Here is a 20,194-nt window from a genome sequence, read left to right on the forward strand (position 1 = left end):
CCTCCGGTGTCGAGTGTCAACATGCTGAAGGAGTCGAAACCGGGGTAAATAAGAAAGAAGAGTAATAGGCCACAAGTACAATAGCAATCAATTCTGCCTCGGTTTCACATTCCCCTCCTGGACAATGTAGTACACCACCGTGCCGTCGCCGCCCATCGCTCTATCCACCATCGCGAGCAACAGTCTTTTGCCGCCCCATTCCTTGGAGGCGTTGGCCTTGCGTCTCCGCTCGTAGTAGCGGGCCAGTTTGGCGGCTTTGGCCTTGTCGACTGCCGCACTGCTGCTGTTATCAGATGTCTCGGAAGACGACAGTTGTTGTTCCCCCGGCTCAGGAAGGGAGTCAAAGACAGCAGCCAGTTTGCGGAGAGACCATGACTGGCCCTGCGCGGTTGGGAGGACAAACACCCGCTCTGGAAGCAGGTCCTCGTCGCGCAGGCCGAGCTCTAACATGTACACCTGCTCGTCTGGATGGGTGTATACGCGGTGCGGCGGGATGCCGGAGATGAGCAGGGGAGTAGTAGGAGCAGTAGTAGTAGCTGAGACTGGCTGCGAAGAGGACAAGGAAGAAAGGTTATGGATGCGCAACGAGGTCCACAGATGCTGGTACTGCAGGTTGTGGAGGACCTGTGTCGTGAGCGCGGAGATGGGATCGGCGGAGCCAGACTGCGAGATGAGAGTGGTGAGCGACGAGGGCGGGGGAGTCGATACTGTCGTCGTTGCAGACATCTTGAGATATCCTAACGCGTCGCTCAGATAAGAAGAAAAGGAAAGGTAATCAACGTCTACAGCTTGATCGAACACGAAGAATTGAAATTCATTTCGCAGTCGAATTGATAAGAAAAAAAAACTTGGTTAGGTTTAGCTCTCAAGCGGGACGGGACTGTCTCCGCGATCGCCCCCGCCGCTCGGCGCGCCATCCTGGTAAGTAAGCTCGTTAGCGCGTATGTAACTCTACTGTACTGAACACATGGCAATTTATCCTGGATGGATAATGCCAGATTGATAGTCTTCTCGTCTGACTCGTATCCATGTTCTTGTCTATGAGCTGCTCTTGACCTCTGCACTTTTTCTTCCTTAATTCGTGCCTTTTGTAGTTCTTGTCACCTGCGCTCTCCATACGTTTGCCTTGTAAAGATGGCCCGGCAGAAGCAACCACTACCTGTACAGCGAACGCCCTCGTCGGAAATCATGCAGGAGCCTCCTGATCTGCCAGAACTCAATGCGAGAGCGCGACATTCAAACGGCCATGCAGCAAAGCCGGCGGTGCTGGCAAATGGAAGCGCGAAGTCGAAACCGAAGGAAGATGCTCATGCAACTGCAGCTGCAGACAGCAGTCCTGGTCTGATACAGCTCGCGATATGCGTCGCGGGAATCTACGCCTCTTTGTATGGCCGCTATTCTAATTTCCTATCAAAAGGCTCTTCAAGGCCAATACTAATGGTTAATTAAACCAGTCTTTCATGGGCCGTTCTCCAAGAAGCCATCACCACAACACCCTATCCAGTCCGTCCCCCTACGGCCGAAGAGCCGGACCCTCCTACGGAACTCTTCACCTTCTCGATCGTGCTGAATACGATTCAATCTGCCTTTGCGGCGATCACCGGCTTCCTATATCTCTACTTCTCGACACCGAAGGGCCAGAAGGTCCCCTCGATCTTCCCCAACCGGCGGATCCTGCTCCCCCTGATCCTCGTCAGCATCACCTCGTCACTCGCGTCACCGTTCGGCTACGCCAGTCTTGGCCACATCGACTATCTCACCTTCATCCTGGCCAAATCCTGTAAACTGCTACCGGTGATGTTCCTCCACATCACTCTCTTCCGGAAACGCTACCCGCTCTACAAATATGCCGTCGTCCTGCTTGTCACCCTGGGCGTCGCGACCTTCACGCTCTACCACCCGGGCACGACCAAGAAGATGGCCGCATCCACGACCAGCGGGCGGTCGCTATATGGGCTCTTCCTGCTGTTCATCAACCTCCTGCTAGACGGCCTCACCAATACCACGCAGGACCACGTCTTCAGCTCGCCGCACCTCTACACCCGCTACACGGGGCCGCAGATGATGGTTGCGCAGAACTTCCTCTCCACCGTCCTGACAGTCACCTACCTGCTCACCACCCCCTATCTCCTGTCCCCCTCCAACAGCGCCATCCCATCTCTCCTCCCGTTGCAGATCCCACCCTCAGCCAGCACAGAACTGTCGTCCGCAATCTCCTTCCTCTCGCGACACCCGCAAGCGCTCAAAGACGTCCTCGGCTTCGCCGCCTGCGGCGCCATCGGCCAGGTCTTCATCTTCTACACGCTGTCCAAGTTCTCCTCGCTGCTGCTCGTCACCGTCACCGTGACGCGCAAGATGCTCACCATGCTGCTGAGCGTGTTCTGGTTCGGCCACTCGCTCACTCGAGGCCAGTGGTTGGGCGTGCTGCTCGTCTTTGGCGGTGTCGGCGCAGAGGGGATCGTTCAGAGACAGGAGAAGAAGGCCAAGGAGCGGGCCAAAGCTGCTGCAGCTGTAGAAGCAGCGAAAAGTGCAAAAAAGGAGCTCTAAGTGGGAGCTCTAATCTCTGTTCTTTTTTTTTTTTGGCTTTGCTTTTTGTTGACGGTGTATTTCTGGTCTGTAGAGTACAGTATAGAAGAGAGAGAAAGAAAAAGAGGGTTAGGGTTCTTTTTTTTTGGAGCTTCGTTCTTCTCTCAGGAATTGTGTACTGTAGACTAATGGGCAGTTTTCGTATAGAACTTTAAGGGTGCTTTGTTGTTCTAGTGATCTTGATTCTTGGATTATTGAGTTGTATCGTATGATATGATGCACGTAAAATAAAATGAAATATAGGTACTCTCCTGTACGGTACCATAGAGCATCAAACAAAGTAGGTAAAGAGGAGGGTCTACTCTCTTCACTGTAATTGTGGATTCGACTTTCTGATCATATCATCCGTCCATCTTTTTAATATAGGTATGATTACCCAAGGTTTCGCGAAATTCTATCTATCTATTGTTTTGGCTTGGACTTCTGTCTGTCTGTCCCTTTCAAGTCAAAACTGGAGACTGTGATATACAGAGTAATTTCATCGTCAAATCACCGGTCGTGATCGTCTTTCTAAACAGAAGTCCCAACTTGTCATTAATTCTCAGGGTTTGTCATATCCAAAATGGCCGGGCCAGAGTAGACTAGAAATTCGAGATTGATGAAGCGGATAGTGTGATTCACTCAGCTTGTTCCGTTCGTTTTCGAGAGACGAAAATCAGGTTTCTCTGCAACGTCACTGACAACAAGTTCGGCCATCCAGACCGAAATGGGAATGTCACTGTTGATCCTACGAAGACCTCGGGCCTTTGCAACACATCGAGTCGACGCTTGAATCCGATAACGAAAACGGTGGCGGATTGGGAAGTGTCCAGGCTCGCCCTGGACGCTCGTCCTTGGCCTGTCCTTTGCGCTTTCCCGGTACAACACGCGCAACGGTGCAAGGTGACCTGGAATCGCTACATTGTAACGCAAATGGTGACGGTGATGAGGACGGCGATGGACAAGGTTTCTCTTCTATCTCAGAGGGTGAGCTATTCAGTTGTTGATGGCTAGACCGGCCACTGTTTGCGTCGATCCTTGAATCACAATCGCAATGACGAATAGCCTGGATCAACAGCTGGCGTTCAGGAATGATGTCTCTCCGCGTTCTGGCAGCAACGGGAGAGGTCAAGCTTCGGGTAAGAGCGGGCAGATCTTGACAATACTTGCTATGTTCACCATCCTCGGTTGCAGCAATCCCATTATCACTGCGAATTGGGGGGAGAGAGCGGTTGAAAGGAGGACTGTGAGTAGGCGAGGGTGATGGAACTGACACCTGGGTTTTCACCGAGTGCGGGGATCCAGGATTCCTATCTCTAGTACACGAGCGTTGAGCACCGACAGGCGACCTATGATCAACCACAGACGTTTCATCATCAAGTTTACCAGCCTCATCCATATCGTCCTCTTCTTCATGATCATTTTCACGCTCCGCCCGGTCTGGAATTTCTCGCGACACGACTTTCTCCAATTCGGCAATCCGATCCTCTAAAATCATGGAGGAATCGTCAACCGTGATCACTCTTTCGTGGAGCTGCTGCTGACGATCGACTATACTTTCGATCTTGTCCTCGATGTCGACAAACTGCCGGGGAACATCTTGTTCCATGAACTGGAAGAAGGAATACATGGCCTCCCGCAGGACTCGGACATCCTCACGTCGAGCACGCCGCTCCTCCTTTAGCTCTTCCTCCCAGATTTTCTTGTCCCGTTGATATTGTGCTTCCAGGCTGCGGATCCGGTCCAACAACGCCACATATGAAACAGAGGTGACGGAATCATCCGCAGGCGGTGGGATAGCAACGTTCCCCTGCAAATGATAGCATGCCTGATGCCCGCATTGGCAGTAAGCACCGAGAAGACTCTCATCGCGGTGGAAACCTTGACAGGCACACCTCTGGTCCGGGATGGACGGGTGCAGAAAGATAAACCGACATTCTCCTGTCGGAAGAGAAACTGTCGACGACAACGGAGGCAATCGATGCACTGGATGACCAGGCCGGGGTGGGCATGCTGAAGGTGGTTGCGGGGACCATGAGGTACTGAACATCAGGAGGGAGGAGTCGACGTGCTGTTGAAAACGAGACACACACCAGTGTGATGGTGTTGGGACATTGAATTAGTTGGAATTGCGCTTGAGCAGATCAGGTCGGACTGGTAATGATAATGGACATGGCAGGTTAAAGATGCTGTTCAAGAAGTGCTTGGTCCCGTTGATGATGGACAGAACGTGACTTCCGTATTTGGAAAGCAATAGTCAGAAAGCCCTCCTGTCTGTGTCAAGAACAGACGAGAGAAGAGCAGACGAAAAACAAGCTTGGATACTGTCGATGTCGTCACATCTGAGTTACTGTTATTTAGTAATTATAAATAGGCCAGACGGGATAAAGAGAGGGGCCTTAGTATGTAAGAAAGTCTGCATGGGGTGCCCATGCACCTGTATGGACTACGGTGTACATGCATAAGACTTACGCTGCCACCCCGGATCATACATAAGTTAGTAACTAGTGACATGTGCACGGATATGCAGATAGGGCCAGAATCAGATGGCTATCCACTTGCATCCAAAATGGGGAATTTTCCCTCCTTGGCACGTCTACCGAGTACTCGTGTAGTTACTATTATTCAACCCCGACAGAGAATGAATCGACTTGCTTGGCTTAGACTGCTTGGTTGGTATTGTTGAATGTTATCCCACAGGATAACTATTGTTGAAGGAGGGTTTTCCAGTGTCACTATGTACTCTCACTGTCATCATCCACGCGTGTTGCTCGAAAATAGCGATTTGTATATGATCAGGTTACCTGCAGTATCAAAGCTAAAGTTGTGTAACAGTCAAGGGTCTGAATTTCATCCGATTGACAGCCTGATCTTCCTTGCTTTTGATCTGGCTGCAAGTCCTTTTAACAATCACCGGATAAATCCATAATAGTGGACATGGATCATGTAGTTATAGCCTATTTCTGGACATCCTACAGTGTATACCTATTGACTGTGTTAATCTAAGTGATCGGGACTAGAAATGTTGAAGGCATGCCGACCCGGCTCAATGAAACTCCGGCAGTTAATAGTTGAACTATACCTATAAGCATCTCCTGGAGGTGATAAATTGATCGTGATTAAAACTACGATCATCTCGATCTATACGATAGTCGTGCTGATAGCGGCTAATCTTCCCATGCTTATCAATCACCTCAACCGGAAACTTTCGTATGTAGCCATCCACGCAGTTGCTTGTATGCGGGGGTCTTTTTGGGGAATGTCCCTCGTATGAGTCGTATCCAAGGATTTCTTTTTTTTTAATTTCACCCCACACACGGTGCACCTTTTGGCTGGTGTGGTACCTCTACTCCGTACATTGTACATCGTTCTACGGGTATAGTTCCATCTATGGAGTAATTAGTTACGACGGAGCTGCGGGTCTTCCCTGCACGGCTCTTAGGTTTAGTTGCTGGACATCCCACACATCCCACGCGCCAAAGACTGCAGTATCATTCCAGGGTGCCGGATGAACGGAGACGCTCCCATGCTGGAGATGGTGAATTATTCCCTTTTAAGTTAATTAGATCCGTCTGGTCTTTTAACAGTGGAATTTACCCCCACGGGCTCGAAGAAAGCTGGTCTGCATAAGGATGCAGTAACCAACAAGTCTATGACTGATCATTTTATCTAGTTAATATGTATTTCTCTTCTCAATCTCCCCCATTCTCGGGTAGCAGGGCTCAATTACATAATAACATGCTCACCAGAGCCAACATAGCGCTCTCCACTCGACAATCAAGATGAGAAAAGAGACTCTTGTCTGTAATAAAGATAATGACTTGGAATGAACATCAGTGAAGTCGAATTTACTATGATAGTTTGGTTAAAAAAGTATTACCCCCCACTTTCTATCTATAATCTGACTATCTATCTGGCCCTGCTCCATGCTCCACCTGCTGATGTTATTATTTTGTCGAGTTGAATAGTACGGAGGAGTAGTATGGAGTAGTGTACCCCCACGGAACTAAAGAAGTAGAACATTGATTAGTAAACAGTATTTCTTAACTACCCCATAGTCCGAGAGCACTCACTATACCTCAATAAAATAACTGTTCGGGACTCCAACAGAACTTGTCCTTTTTAATTCACTGGGAGGCCTGACGATAGATATCAACACGAGACGATCAATGGAACATTGTAACCGGATTGTCGCCGGTATCACAACCCACCGGAGCCCAAAGTTTTTGTATTTTCATTTACTTTTTTTAGCAGTACTGTCATCCAATGGAGCTGCAAATCATTAAACTAGATGGTACTCAGGGGACGTAGTGTCCAGCACTTCAAATAACACTATCAGGACTGTATGGAGATAGATGCCTTCTCGTGCAATTGAGCATAGACAGAAAGAATCAGTTTGCAAAGAAACCTTCGATCTAGTGCAATGCATGATGATTCCTTTTGACAGAATAAGTGTAGATAAATGTACTGCACCTACATACCTACCTAGGTACGTATGTATCTATGCTACATGGATGCCGGTGGTGCCTAAGGCAAGTTTCCTGTTATGGGTTAGTGCGGTTTATTCCGAGGCTCTAAAAAGTTGCGTTCTTACAAGCAATCTTCAATCCGATAAGGAAGGGTTTGTAAGACACTGGAAACAGTGTCTGTCTTGGTTCCACATGTTTGCCAGGTCTTCAAGACATGCACTCGGCTCTTTACGACTTCACTTAGCGACCTCACGCGGAGAGGCGCTCTTGCCTACTTTTTATTCCCGCCTTGATGCGCTTTCTCTCTACCACTCGGCGGCAAACAAGCATGATGACCTCCGCTTCGACGACGGTCAGCGGCCTGGCCGCCGACGGGGGCGTTCCCCCAGGCTGTACCGGCGCAGACTCCTAGATCGCCCGAATCACCAGAAAATGACCCTCGATGTCGACTGCCTCGGCAAACCTGGAGAGATCGTTGTCGTACCGCTTCGGAAACGCCGACGGCAAGCAGCGCAACAAGTTCAAGTTGAACAAAAGCAGTCGAGCATTGAGGGTGTTCCGTTCATTCTTGGGGAGGTGGAAACAGAACTGAATGCGCCAGCTGAAACCGACTTTTCCGTCCACATCGAAGCACTTCGCTCCATGTATCGACCGGGTGATAAGTTGCACCAGGAGGATTGGATGGAGCTTCGCCGAAAAATCGAGCAGTCTTTTACCTCCGATCAACTGGAAGATTATATTTCTCGATTCCAGCGATCCAGTTCCATGTCGCAGCAAGGAGATCAACAAAGTCAAGCTGGAGGAAGGGGGACCTGGAAGCCAGGCACATCTTTCTATTTGGACATGAACCCCGAAAACCAAGAAGAGATGGCGAGAAGGGTCGCTAGAGATCAGGATCTTAGTGGAAAGGAATTTCTCTCTGAACGGATCCTGCGAGATTGCTGGCAACTCGGTGTTGTGGGCGAAGTCGGTCAGCTTGACATTCAGCTACCATCCCATGCGATCTCCCTACTGCTCAGATCCAACCGCTACTCTTTCGAGGAACTAGCACATTCCCACCAAGCCAAAATCGATGTCACCCATTCTTTGAATCTTGTTAGGATCACCGGCAGCCAGAGTGCCTGTGAATCGATCCGTGATATCATAGAGGACTTCCTTTCTCACATACGTGAGGATCCCCTTGATCTATCTTTGCTCAACAGCCTCCGCGATGGGAACGGTGATCCAGCTAGTTCCGAATTCTTGGAATGGGTGGAGAAATCGTACGGCGTTGCTTGTAAAAGGGAAGGCCGTCGGTCCCAAGGCACGATCTACTATTCGGCAGACAACAAGGCAATGGCGGACAGGGCGCGAAGGGATCTAGATCTCGCTAATAAAACCAGAGCTGCTGCTGCTCCAATACCGTTTTGTACCTATGTGCCAGCATCCCAGCAGGCAAACGTGTATGCGGTGAATACAGAAGGCGCAACCTCATGGTTTGATAGGAAAAAGCAGTGGTTCAGATGGTTCATGCCATCGGCTCAAAGTGAGACCTCTGACGGAATGTCTGCACCGCTTTTCGATCAACATGACTCGTGTTTGTCTTCTGATATTCTGGGACTGCTACGGGGCATGTCAAATGCCAACACGGACCCCATCCAAGATGACGTTGAGGAATCTTTAACTGCTCTTGTCGGGAAATGTCTTTTCCTACATCAACCTGCAATGAATGAGACGACTATCAGTGCCTCGCGTCTTGGAGAGCTATCGCTGCCTCGGATTTTCACAGGGAACATTCCCAAGATTTCACCGTTCTTGCGACTGTTGACTCCGTTTCCCGGCAGTGATCATAAACAGATCCACCGAATCAGACTGACTCCATCGAGCACGAATATTCATCCGATGCCTCCACTTGAGTTGGAGCTCGGGGTAATGGCTGCAGACGGGTGGGCTCCGTCTCCTTCGGATCTAGTCGTGAGGAAAGTGAAAGCGATTGTCAAAGAGAACAGTCTTGACTTCCTGCTTCCTGAAAATGGGTTGGACATCCGCTTCACGAGGACAGTCTACCGTGATCTTCTCGGTACTTCCCGCCGTATTCCCGAAAGTGACGTCTCTACCCCAGATGACGATGTGTCCATTGCGGCGGAGATTATGAAATGCCTGGAGCAAGTTGTCGTCAACTATAGAGTATATGGGGACTCCGCCCTACCCGCGTTTTGCCATCTACAGCTACCGAGGAGAGTCGTTGAAACAAGCTTATCAAGCGACGGCGAACATGCAGACTCTAGTCATGGAGAGGAAGGCAGTATCCGTGCGGAATACCTGTTCCCTCCGGTGAAATCTTTCAAAGGGACTCGCATCTTTCTCTATGATTTCTTGGGCGAGCGGCTCAGCTATGGCTACCCCGAAGGTGGACCTCTTTTCCCCCAGCAAACAACTCATCTCAGCCTTGACATGGACGTGATAAAGGGTAGTCGTCCCTCCGCTGTTGATGCCAACAACACGAGCAGCTTATCAGAGGAGGAGATGTTGCAAAAGGAGTTCCATTCCTTCTATCGTACTGCATGCAAAATGGCGTTTGAATTGGGTAAGGTTCCTGGGAAGGTATAGACAATGATAATAGATCTCTGTCTGCATAAAGGAGTTTTATCCACTCTCAGCTTGGTTGTACCATATTTTTTCCCCCTTCTTTTGGCACGTTATTATTATATACCATGTACAATACCTAGATGTATATAGCGATGAAAAGGCGATACACAAGTGATGAAGACCCTGCATCTATGTATTAAATATCACTATGTGGTGATTGTAGAACCACCAGTCATGTGCTTCGAGAGAAGACGACGCATCGGGAGATGTAATAGAAATAAATCCCCGTAAGAAGTTTATGACCATCTAAATAGAGGCAAAGTCGTAGAAATCTTTCACCCCCTTTCTGAATCCATGCTCCCACTGCCAACCAAACTGATGATGATGTTGCTCCGTCTCGACCATGCGTTTCTTAATCCACAGATCCAACGCACCAATCTTGTCGCTGCCACCACCACCACCAGTTCCTTCCCCTCCCCCAGGTACAACGCCATATGCTCGGGCGGAAAAGAAATGCATCGCGTCGCTGAAGCCGAGATCCCAGCCGGATGTGAATCGCCAATGCTCGAACTTCGTTCGTGGCGCGGTGGCATTCCAGTATTTCACATGCTGCGATGTGGCGGTCTCGCGGAGTCGCTCTCGCTGTTTTACGGCCTCTTTCGCTTTCGAAATCACCTCTTCTCGTGGGAGAGTCAACGAGTGCGGAGGCACAATGGCGCCAGTCTTGACTTGTTCCTTGAACCCCCAGCCCCCGCCGTCCATCCAGTCCATCTTCAAGGTCCAAAATGCCGAACCGGCGGCTCTCTGCTGCCAAATCTGCAATTGAGCGTGGCCGAAGGACTTGGTCAGTCCTGCACGCTCGGAAGGATCGACACGCTCCCAAGTTCGTGTGTCCATCACGCAGCTGTATTCGCCAACGTACACAGCTACGGCCGCTTTCTTGCCAAAGACATTGCCCTGAACCTTCCTAAGTTGTCTTAATTCTTCTGGGATTTTTGCTATAATTTCGTGCGGAGACTGAGATCGATGGGCCTCGGTGAATGTGTAGTACTTGTGTGTATCGACAATGACAGGATTCATGGGTGCCAGATCCGAAATTCCGTTTTTACTCATCGCATAATCCAGAGCCGCTGACAGATTCCAGCAGTCTCCGATGTATATCGGTAGAGACGGGTCGATGACGCTGGTGATGGAGAGGATCTCGTCGTACCATCGATGGATTCCAGGAGCGTTCCACATCGGTTCGTTGCAAACCTGGACACCAATCACACCACTCATGTTGTGATCGGTGACTTCTCGAATGATGAAGGCGATGCAATCCCTCGAGAGGCCGAGATTATGCACCGAATTCCAGAGCTCTGCCTTTCCACTGTCTGTCCCACTGTGGTTGTGTGGGTTTGCACCCCCTGGAAGCGCATGAAGATCCAGCAACACACCGATCCCATGCTGATGACAGTTTGCTACCAGCTGCTTAACAATGTTCCAGGCATTGACGTAGACTTGCGATGGCTCTCCTTCAAAAGCGGTGCCAGAGCAGAACCTTGGGCCAAGGGTGAAAAACCCAATTGGCAAACGTATCGAGTTACACCGCGCGACATTCTTGAGCCAGCGGAAGTCATCTTCAGTCAAAGCAGACAGCCAATGCTGCTCCCACTTGAGTCGCGTGGCCTCCAGGCCTCGAACTTTCAGCGACCTGTAGTTCGATCGATCAGAGAATCATCAGGACGCGGACCCCGTTCCGCGGCGGAAGACCTTACTGCTTGACGGCTTCCAGTTCACTTGAACCCGGAATCTTCTCGTACATGTTGCCGCAGAGCCATCTCTCAAGGACGAAGATGGAACCTAGATTCGTCCCATGTTGGTATCGATACCGAAAGATCTCTTTTTCGGTTGGTGGTGCTGCGGATGCCATTTTGGTATGTGATATTATGAAATATCCTCACAAATGCAATATAATTAGGAGACTATTGTATGTAAAGAGGTTAGGAATATTCCACAGAGTCCTGTAGAAGATACAATTCCATGTAGGCTTGAAAGTACTTTTGCGGGGGTATTACACTGGTTACAGCGAGATTGGGATATTGCACCACGTAAGAAAAAACATAAATAACAATAATAAAAATAAAAATCCGTGGTTATCTTGCCAAATTCTGGTGATTAAAGAAAAGATCAACTAAGAACTAAGTATTATACTGCAAAGATAGAACTGTACTTCGACATGTGAGGATGGCCCAAGCGCGGCAACCAGTAGGAATCTGACATAGCGAGGGGCGCCAAAAATGGTTCCACAACTGCTGGACTGGACACTGGACACCTGCTGATTAACGCAACATACCTCTTTTTTCGTCTGAGATACTATATTGGTCAGAACATTTTACTATTTCTTTCTTCCTCTGGATCGATGACATCCCTGCGGTGACCGGATTCAAGCAACTATGACAATGAAGGTTCTGTGGATTCTGTGACAGCTGCCGACATGGAAAGAACACGGATAGCCAAGGTCGGTCTGCGAATGCGGTCTTATCGCCTCATGCTTTTCTACATGCTTTTCTACAGATCTGACGCTCTCGTTTCACCATCATAGGTTGAAAATGTTACCCTGGCACGACGTGGTGAGCAGGTTACAGGCACGCTTCATTTGACTCCGCACCATCTCATCTTCTCGCATACACCTCACGTGTCGGATGAAGCGCAAGCGCAGGGTACGCCTATCAGGCCGAGAGAACTATGGATCACCTACCCTATAATTGCCTTCTGCACCTTTCGCCCTGCGCCAGCTGTATCCAGGCAGCCATCGTCGATTCGACTGCGGTGCCGTGACTTTACCTTCGTCTGCTTCTACTTTGCTAGCGAGTCTAAGGCGCGCGATGTCTACGAGACCATCAAGCAATGGACTTGCAAGGTGGGGCGAGTCGACAAGCTTTATGCTTTTACATATCAGCCTCCGGCGCCGGAACGAGATTTCAATGGGTGGGATCTGTACGACGCTAGGAAGGAGTGGGCTCGCCAAGGGATAAGGGAGGGGTCGAATACCGGCTGGCGGATTTCCCAGATCAATGTCGACTACACGGTATTCTCTCTTCGAGACCTTTTCCAAGTATCCTGGAAGCGTTTGCTGACCCGCGCAGTTTTCTCCGACCTATCCGGCGTTGTTACCTGTCCCAGCCACGATATCTGATAATACGATCAACTATGCGGGAAGATACCGTTCAAGAGCACGAATACCTGTGCTCACGTACCTTCATCCGGTCAACGACTGCTCGATTACAAGAAGCTCACAGCCCCTTGTCGGTGTACGCCAGAATCGAAGCATCCAAGATGAGAAGTTATTGGCGGCGATATTCTCTACTTCTCGCTCAGAGAGGCCCTTGGCCAATATCACTCCTGCGAACCTGGAACAGGGGTGCACCGATTCAAGACCAGAGGAAGCTCCTGCTGGTAGCCATCCTGACTATGAATTGACAAACTCTGAAGAACTGGAGGATGAAATGGTAGCCTCCGCTCGAGGAGACCGGCAAGAAAAGCCGCAGATTTATGGCGCCCAACAGCGCAACCTTATAGTTGATGCTCGACCTACAGTCAATGCATTCGCCATGCAGGCGGTTGGACTCGGGTCGGAGAATATGGACAACTACAAATTCGCCACGAAGGCGTATCTTGGTATAGATAACATTCACGTGATGAGAGATTCTTTGAACAAGGTCATCGAGGCGTTGAAGGATTCCGATGTGACACCGTTGGGTCCCAACCGGGAGCTCCTGGCCAAGAGTGGATGGTTGAAGCACATCGCTGCGATCCTGGATGGGGCAGGCCTGATTGCTCGCCAGGTGGGCCTCCATCATTCGCATGTGCTCATCCATTGTTCAGATGGCTGGGATCGCACGAGTCAGCTCAGTGCTCTCAGTCAGCTATGTCTGGACCCGTATTACAGAACGCTGGAAGGCTTTATGGTTCTGGTCGAGAAAGACTGGCTTTCTTTCGGCCACATGTTTCGCCACAGATCGGGTCTGCTAAACAGCGAGAAATGGTTCCAAATAGAAAACGACAGGATCGGAGGGGACTCGAGTCGGGAATCCGGTGGTCCTGGAAAGGCCCTGGAGAATGCCTTCCTCAGTGCAAAAGGCTTTTTCAATCGGGACAATTCCAGTAGGGATTCTCTCAATGACTCTGACGGAGAATTACAAGCCTATGATCATGACGGCCCAGGATCCAGAAAGGCGGGCATGCCTCCGAGGACGGCACCCGCTGAAAAGGAGGTCACCAAGGTCAAGGAGACCAGCCCAGTCTTTCACCAGTTCCTTGACGCGACCTACCAGCTACTGTACCAGTATCCCACGCGGTTCGAATTCAACGAACGCTTTCTCCGGCGGCTCCTCTACCATGTGTATTCATGCCAGTACGGTACCTTCCTCTATAACAGTGAGAAAGAACGGGTGGAAGCCAATGCCAGGGCAAGGACCCGGAGCGTGTGGGAGTACTTTTTGGCTCGGAGGGAGCAATTCATCAATCCCAAGTATGAGCCTGTCATTGACGACAACAAGCGAGGCATGGAGCGTCTGATCTTCCCGCGGACGAATGAAGTCCGGTGGTGGAGTGAGGTCTTTGGTCGGACAGATGCCGAGATGAACGGCCCTCGAGGGTTGGGCCCAACTCGCTCTGGCCGCGATACTTCCACTGGTAGGAGTACGCCTGTGCTTTCAAGAGTCGAGACCGCGGAACAATCCGTTGGCGGTGGCACGCCTAGTAATCCTCCTCCTGCTCCCACTGGAATGGCGGCTCTCACAGCTGGACTGGCCAGCCTGGGACTGCCCAAGAGCAAGGAGAACAGCCCGGAGCCCAGGACGGCTGGCAGCCGTACTGGCGATATGGAAGTCGAAATGAAGTGACTGACATAAGTAGGTTGGGAGGGTCCGTCATGAAGGATAAATGGGAAGTACTTGGCGTACTGGACTGCGGTTGATTCGGATGGCATGATTAGAGTAAATCATTACTGGTATAGTCATTGATGAGCCGAAAACGTGATGAATCTGTGTTACTCTTTTTTCCCCCTTCGCGAAGCCTTGTTGGATGTTGGCTATGGATATGAAACCATTGCAGTGTTAAGGGTCGAGACTCTCACGAATGTACTGTATAGGCCATTCATCTGATTCATCTGATTCTGCTGGTCTGCTGGATGAAATAGATGAAATGCGTATTAACTCCGGAGTTAAGCACGGAGTATACTAGTGCCAAATCGGAAAGGCGGCCGCGGCGCACAAGCGAGGGCAAACCCCAAACCCTACCTTACCCGCCCAAATCCCCCACTAACGTAACGAACCCTCATAATAAAACATCACCTGCCGGCTTGGATTTCTAAAACCTCCGGAGCTCTCGCCTACGCTACATCGCCCAGCGTCCTTCTTGGTCCCCTCCCCGACAACTCCTGCCGGCCGAATTCCTTCGACGCCAATTTTTCCAATCCAGCAACCATGGCTGCTACCCAGGGAGCTATCTCGAAGCGCCGCAAGTTCGTCGCCGACGGTGTCTTCTACGCCGAGCTGAACGAGTTCTTCCAGCGCGAGCTGGCCGAGGAGGGTTACTCGGGCGTCGAAGTCCGTGTCACTCCTACCGTCACCGACATCAGTACGTGTCCCGAATTTCTTCTCGTTTGATATGGTTTTCTGGCGGAGGAGAATTGGTGGGAAGAAAGAGAGGAATCGGTTTTGGAAGGACAGATGGAATTGATGCAATGGATGCGATGCTAACGGATGCTCTTTCATAGTCATCCGCGCAACCCACACTCAAGAAGTTCTGGGTGAGCAGGGTCGCCGTATCCGCGAGCTCACCTCCCTGATCCAGAAGCGATTCAAGTTCCCTGAGAACTCGGTCTCTCTCTATGCCGCCAAGGTCCAGAACCGCGGTCTCTCGGCCGTCGCTCAGTGCGAGTCCCTCCGCTACAAGCTGCTCAACGGTCTGGCCGTCCGACGAGCCTGCTACGGTGTTCTGAGATTCATCATGGAGAGCGGTGCCAAGGGTTGCGAGGTCGTTGTTTCCGGCAAGCTCCGCGCTGCTCGTGCCAAGAGCATGAAGTTCACGGTATGTCCGTTTGTTCGATCTGGCGTGTTGGTAGTCAATGGGTGTTGGAATGGGAATTTCGACTGGGGTTGATTGGTCGAGTGTGTTGGAAATATATCGGATATCAACTGACATTTTCCTGCACAGGACGGCTTCATGATCCACTCCGGTCAGCCTGCCAAGGACTTCATTGACAGTGCCACTCGCCACGTTCTCCTCCGCCAGGGTGTCTTGGGTATCAAGGTTAAGATCATGCGCGGCTCCGACCCGGAGGGCAAGTCCGGTCCTCAGAAGTCTCTGCCCGACTCTGTCACCATCATCGAGCCTAAGGAGGAGCAGCCTGTCCTGCAGCCCATCAGCCAGGACTACGGCGCCAAGGCTCTGGCCGCGCAGCAGCTCGCCGAGCAGCAGCGGTTGGCAGAGCAGCAGGAAGCGGAGGCGCAGGAAGGTGCGGGTGTGGACCAGTATGCACAGGAGTAATCTCTTTCTCATCAATCAATCATCCTTTTTCGATCTTCTCTCTTCGCCTTCTTCTCGTCATGTTCTCCCTTTAAATCCTCCTGCATATCATGTTTACAACTCTCACCTATTACCTTACTTCCTGCGATAACTTAAAAAAAATGCTATGGATAAGGATGACTGTCAAAAACAACTTAAGTCATCGCTCTCCATCATCGCTCTCCGTCCTCTGGATGTGATCTGATTGGCTGGCAGCGGGAGGGCTTTTGTCTCCAAAAAGAACGGCTGGTATGGATGATACTTATGGATGAGAACACGGGCGCAGAAAGTGTTTTTCTAAGTTAGGGCCAATGAAGAAGAAAAGAAAAGAAAAGCAAAAACAACACCAAACGCATCCGGGAAAAAAAAAAGAAATACAGTAAGCTAACAATAGCTGTTGTTGTATTGAAGTAATTTGTAGAATGTAGAAAGAAAAGTAAGAGAGAAATCGTATCTATACTCATATTATCAGTCTTGTCTTGGCATGAAATGACATGATATGACACTCGTATAAATAAATGTACGCAACCTGCTATCTAGCCTTTTTTTCTCATTCTTATTCTTTTTTTTTTTGGAATGAGTTGTAATCGCATAGATTCATACATATCAGTTTTTATGATAATTTTTTGGGGGGTTGTTCATGATTTATTTCTTGTCATTCTAACTAAGTACGGAGTATGCTGTGGTCCTTTTTTTTTTCCCTTCCCCCCTTTGCTCTTTTTGCTCATATCCTCCCTTATTCACTCACTCCCTGCAAGAGTTGAAGACCAAAACAAAAATAAAAAAATAAAAAAACGGAAGGGTCATTGACATTGATTTTATTTTCATTGCAATAGAACTTTGCCCCATAGGACTCTATCTAGCATTCATTTCTTAATTTTTTTTTGATCTCTTTATATTTTGTTTTGCTTTTTTATAGTGCAGTGATGTCTCTTATCTTATCTTTTTGTTTTCCCCCGTACGTACGTACTTACTTACAAGAAAACTTCAATGTTCATTTCAAGCGTGCTGACGGGGTATTTGAGCTCGTACTTCTCCAACACGGTCGGGTGCAGGATGCCAAAGGCGCCGATGACGTGCTCTTTCCCTCCGATACGCACGTGGATGGACGCCGCGTGGCCGGGGAAATACGTCGGGTCTGTATGTAGCAAACAATATAAGATTAGTAAGGTCTCCAGCAATGCAAAGTGACAGCGGGGCCTACCGTCGAGTTCCTCAATCCAGTAGTGCGAGTCGCCCACCGCCGGGTTGTCAAGGCCCTCCTCGCCGGTGATGAAGGCGCTCTTCAGCATGGCCATGATACGGTCGAGCAGTCCGTGGACAACCTCGAACCCGCTGGTCTTGCCATACCAGGCTGCTGCGAAATGCCTCTCGTTACGACTCTTGCGCTCCAAGGACAGGTCCTTGAACGCCACATCGCTGACCTCGAAAACCTTGATGGGAACACTGTGACGCTTGTTCTCCCTAATCGTCTTCAGCAAACCAGGAAGGAGGCTGGTGCGGACCACTTGGAATTCAAGTGTTTTCGGGTTGGCCAGCTTAACGGCGGTCTTCCCATCGTCCTTGCGGTTGAGCCAAGCAAAGTTTTCGTCATGGGAACACAGGATCAGCGGTAACACCTCAGTCCAACCAGCCATTGCAGCCTCCATTCGGATGATATCGCTGAGCTTGTTGACCGGTAGCGGCTGAGCAATGGTTCCTGATTTGCTGGGGAAGGACCGTGGCAGTTCGTTGAAACCATACGCGATAGCGACATCCTCCATGATATCCGCTTGATGAAGGACGTCTGCCCGAGTCGGGGGAACGTCGACATCGATAAGATTAGGAGACTCCTTGGAAGGTCTAGCATTGTAAGCCATCTTCTTCAAGAGTCGACAAATTTCCTCGGGCGAGAGATTCAGATCGCAACATTGGTTGATATAAGAGACCTCGGCCTGCGTAGTCCGTGGCGAAAGATCCGGGACTACTCTGGTCTCATTATTGTGTTCCGAGACAATCCTCACGGGTTCGACGCTGCAGTTTGCTGAATGAGTGACCTGAAAAGAAATAGACGTGGGCAGCGAAACTTACGTGAACGGCTCGGAAGTATACTGCGAAAACATAGTAACCATAATCTTGTTGACGATCTCCAGTTTCGTCTTGTCGAGGGCAGTGATCTCGATAAACACATTCTTGGTGTTTAGCGTAATCTTTGAATGGTTACCGTTGATGATCGGTGGCAAGGAGCACACAACCCGTCTCGAGTCGTAAATGACCGGGTAGACCGGTGAATCTCGAATGATATGGAGATATCGCCCCAGATGCTTGTCTTTCTGTATTTTTTCTTTAACTTTAGAAATCGTTGAAAATTGTCAACAGAATTCGGGCATTACCTCGTAGAAGGTCATCAACTCTTCTCCATCCATTTCCTTCGTCTGATTCAAAGGCACAAAGCGGATGTCTTTGGGAGGGAGTGCCTCATAAGTGAACGGGCCCTTAATAGTGTCCAGATCATGAGTGCCAATGGACACCAACGTCCTCTGCCGGGCAAGATTCTGGTGGAGCTTGTCTTGCAGTGCGATGAACGAGTCGTATCGAGCTTGGTCAAAGGTGATATTGCGAAGCACAGCTCCTGAAACATATGGTCTAATTCTTGTCGTCTGTGTCCGGCACATCAGCCAACTCCTCATTCGCGCAATCTTCCAAAATTATCCCCCACTCACATCTTCCTTCACAATGATAGTCTCAAGCTCCCCCTGAGGAGGCACCAGTCGGTAATTTGGCAGTGATTTGCGACCCAAAAAGATGTTGAGCATCAGAGCGATGCCCTCGAAACAAAGGAGGTCATATCTACACTGTCATCAGCAACCCTCCGAGGATCACATAGACGGGGAACGGACCGATTCGCCGGAATCTCGATCTTGAGCTGAGGAGGTTCTTGCTTTCCATCCACGATCGGCCGCTCTGAGTTTGTTGTCTGTATCTCCTTTAGCACAATATTGCACTAAATCAGTGGCGCGGCAGTCTTACGTCTTCATCAAGCTCAATTCCTGGTTGAGTGGTTAGTTCAAGCCCCGCAGAATGAAGGGAATCATTGAATTACCGAACTCGAAGCATAACTCGTCAAACTCCTCCGTAGTATACCTAGACAGGGAATTGATTAGCGAACTGAAAAAAGTCCGGCGCAGACAGAGGATCGCACGCACTCTCGGCCTAGCTCCTTGAATAGGGCGGCCTTGTCGACCGAGATAGTAGGCATGATTCACGATGCCACAGGGCGGGAAAGGACTCTGGTTATTGTGCGCAAATCGAACAAGAAATCGGGTTCACTGTCGTCTGAGGACGGGACAAACAAGAGCAGCAAGCTGCGTCCTTCGAAGCGACAACACGGTTATGATCTGTATCTTCCGTCCCGCCTTGCCTTCAACAGAGTGCTTTTTCCAGAGTTCAGTGACACATTTACCTGGAGAGCGGGCTGCGAAGCGGCGTGCACGGCCACAGCGCCCCTCTTTGCGGCCAGCGCAGCCCCCCAAACCCCCCTCACCAGCCACAACCAGGGTCGCGCGCGCTTCTCAGGCGAAAGTCTCCAGAGCCATTACCCCGACCGGCGAGCCTCAAGCTCACGGACATTTGGCATTTGGCCATCGAACAACCCCAGAATAGACCGCTCGTTTCTCTTCCCCCATTCGAGTCATCCCCAGCCGACCGAAAGCTCCTCTGTCATTTCTGAGGTCCAATCACGACCGCTCTGGGGTCTCAATCCGAGTCTCGAGGTACGTTTCTTGGCCATTGTAGCCGCTCAGCGTGTCACTGTCCTCCTGCCTGACCAAACCCCACGAAACTCTCTCCCGGCCTCGTCCTGGCTCCCTCAATACCCCCTCCCATGCCCACACGGCCACCAAAACAATCAGGACTGATGCAGCTGCCTTCCTAGTGCCTAAACCCGCCCTGGCGTCCATGCAGGACTTGCGCTCTTGGAATTATTGAATTGCATTCTGTTTGCCTGGTCACTGGGTCGAGATAAAGTCTCCCAGTGTCTGTTATCTTGAGGACTTGGACCT

The 20,194-nt window shown here is 50.2% G+C and overlaps 8 protein-coding genes across 8 annotated transcripts; 4 read left to right on the plus strand and 4 right to left on the minus strand.

Annotated features, from left to right (window-relative positions):
• Positions 1 to 87: 87 nt before the first annotated feature.
• VTN77DRAFT_57 (uncharacterized protein) lies at positions 88 to 726 on the minus strand (the record flags this gene model as incomplete). Its single annotated transcript, XM_069421895.1, has 1 exon — positions 88 to 726. One exon carries the CDS (start codon positions 724 to 726, stop codon positions 88 to 90), a length of 639 nt encoding a protein of 212 aa, XP_069282421.1.
• Positions 727 to 1,134: 408 nt separating this feature from the next.
• VTN77DRAFT_58 (uncharacterized protein) lies at positions 1,135 to 2,547 on the plus strand (the record flags this gene model as incomplete). Its single annotated transcript, XM_069422006.1, has 2 exons — positions 1,135 to 1,385; positions 1,455 to 2,547. 2 exons carry the CDS (start codon positions 1,135 to 1,137, stop codon positions 2,545 to 2,547), a joined length of 1,344 nt encoding a protein of 447 aa, XP_069282422.1.
• A 766-nt stretch (positions 2,548 to 3,313) lies between these two features.
• VTN77DRAFT_59 (uncharacterized protein) lies at positions 3,314 to 4,615 on the minus strand (the record flags this gene model as incomplete). Its single annotated transcript, XM_069422117.1, has 1 exon — positions 3,314 to 4,615. The coding sequence occupies one exon, from the start codon at positions 4,613 to 4,615 to the stop codon at positions 3,314 to 3,316; it is 1,302 nt and encodes a 433-aa protein (XP_069282423.1).
• Positions 4,616 to 7,226: 2,611 nt separating this feature from the next.
• Positions 7,227 to 9,623, plus strand: VTN77DRAFT_60 (uncharacterized protein; the record flags this gene model as incomplete). Its single annotated transcript, XM_069422229.1, has 1 exon — positions 7,227 to 9,623. One exon carries the CDS (start codon positions 7,227 to 7,229, stop codon positions 9,621 to 9,623), a length of 2,397 nt encoding a protein of 798 aa, XP_069282424.1.
• A 285-nt stretch (positions 9,624 to 9,908) lies between these two features.
• On the minus strand, positions 9,909 to 11,514 carry VTN77DRAFT_61 (uncharacterized protein; the record flags this gene model as incomplete). The annotated part of the gene is made up of 2 exons (XM_069422340.1): positions 9,909 to 11,295; positions 11,360 to 11,514. 2 exons carry the CDS (start codon positions 11,512 to 11,514, stop codon positions 9,909 to 9,911), a joined length of 1,542 nt encoding a protein of 513 aa, XP_069282425.1.
• Positions 11,515 to 12,078: 564 nt separating this feature from the next.
• VTN77DRAFT_62 (uncharacterized protein) lies at positions 12,079 to 14,488 on the plus strand (the record flags this gene model as incomplete). The annotated part of the gene is made up of 3 exons (XM_069422451.1): positions 12,079 to 12,102; positions 12,187 to 12,672; positions 12,731 to 14,488. The coding sequence occupies 3 exons, from the start codon at positions 12,079 to 12,081 to the stop codon at positions 14,486 to 14,488; spliced, it is 2,268 nt and encodes a 755-aa protein (XP_069282426.1).
• Positions 14,489 to 15,070: 582 nt separating this feature from the next.
• On the plus strand, positions 15,071 to 16,136 carry VTN77DRAFT_63 (40S ribosomal protein uS3; the record flags this gene model as incomplete). Its single annotated transcript, XM_069422562.1, has 3 exons — positions 15,071 to 15,224; positions 15,364 to 15,677; positions 15,804 to 16,136. The coding sequence occupies 3 exons, from the start codon at positions 15,071 to 15,073 to the stop codon at positions 16,134 to 16,136; spliced, it is 801 nt and encodes a 266-aa protein (XP_069282427.1).
• Positions 16,137 to 17,128: 992 nt separating this feature from the next.
• VTN77DRAFT_64 (uncharacterized protein) lies at positions 17,129 to 19,392 on the minus strand (the record flags this gene model as incomplete). The annotated part of the gene is made up of 9 exons (XM_069422673.1): positions 17,129 to 17,292; positions 17,359 to 18,167; positions 18,225 to 18,466; positions 18,527 to 18,793; positions 18,857 to 18,983; positions 19,034 to 19,110; positions 19,164 to 19,183; positions 19,237 to 19,277; positions 19,340 to 19,392. 9 exons carry the CDS (start codon positions 19,390 to 19,392, stop codon positions 17,129 to 17,131), a joined length of 1,800 nt encoding a protein of 599 aa, XP_069282428.1.
• Positions 19,393 to 20,194: the final 802 nt, after the last annotated feature.

This window comes from Rasamsonia byssochlamydoides (assembly GCF_041956645.1).
Source record: "Rasamsonia byssochlamydoides strain NRRL 3658 unplaced genomic scaffold VTN77scaffold_1, whole genome shotgun sequence".
Classification (NCBI taxonomy): domain Eukaryota; kingdom Fungi; phylum Ascomycota; class Eurotiomycetes; order Eurotiales; family Trichocomaceae; genus Rasamsonia; species Rasamsonia byssochlamydoides.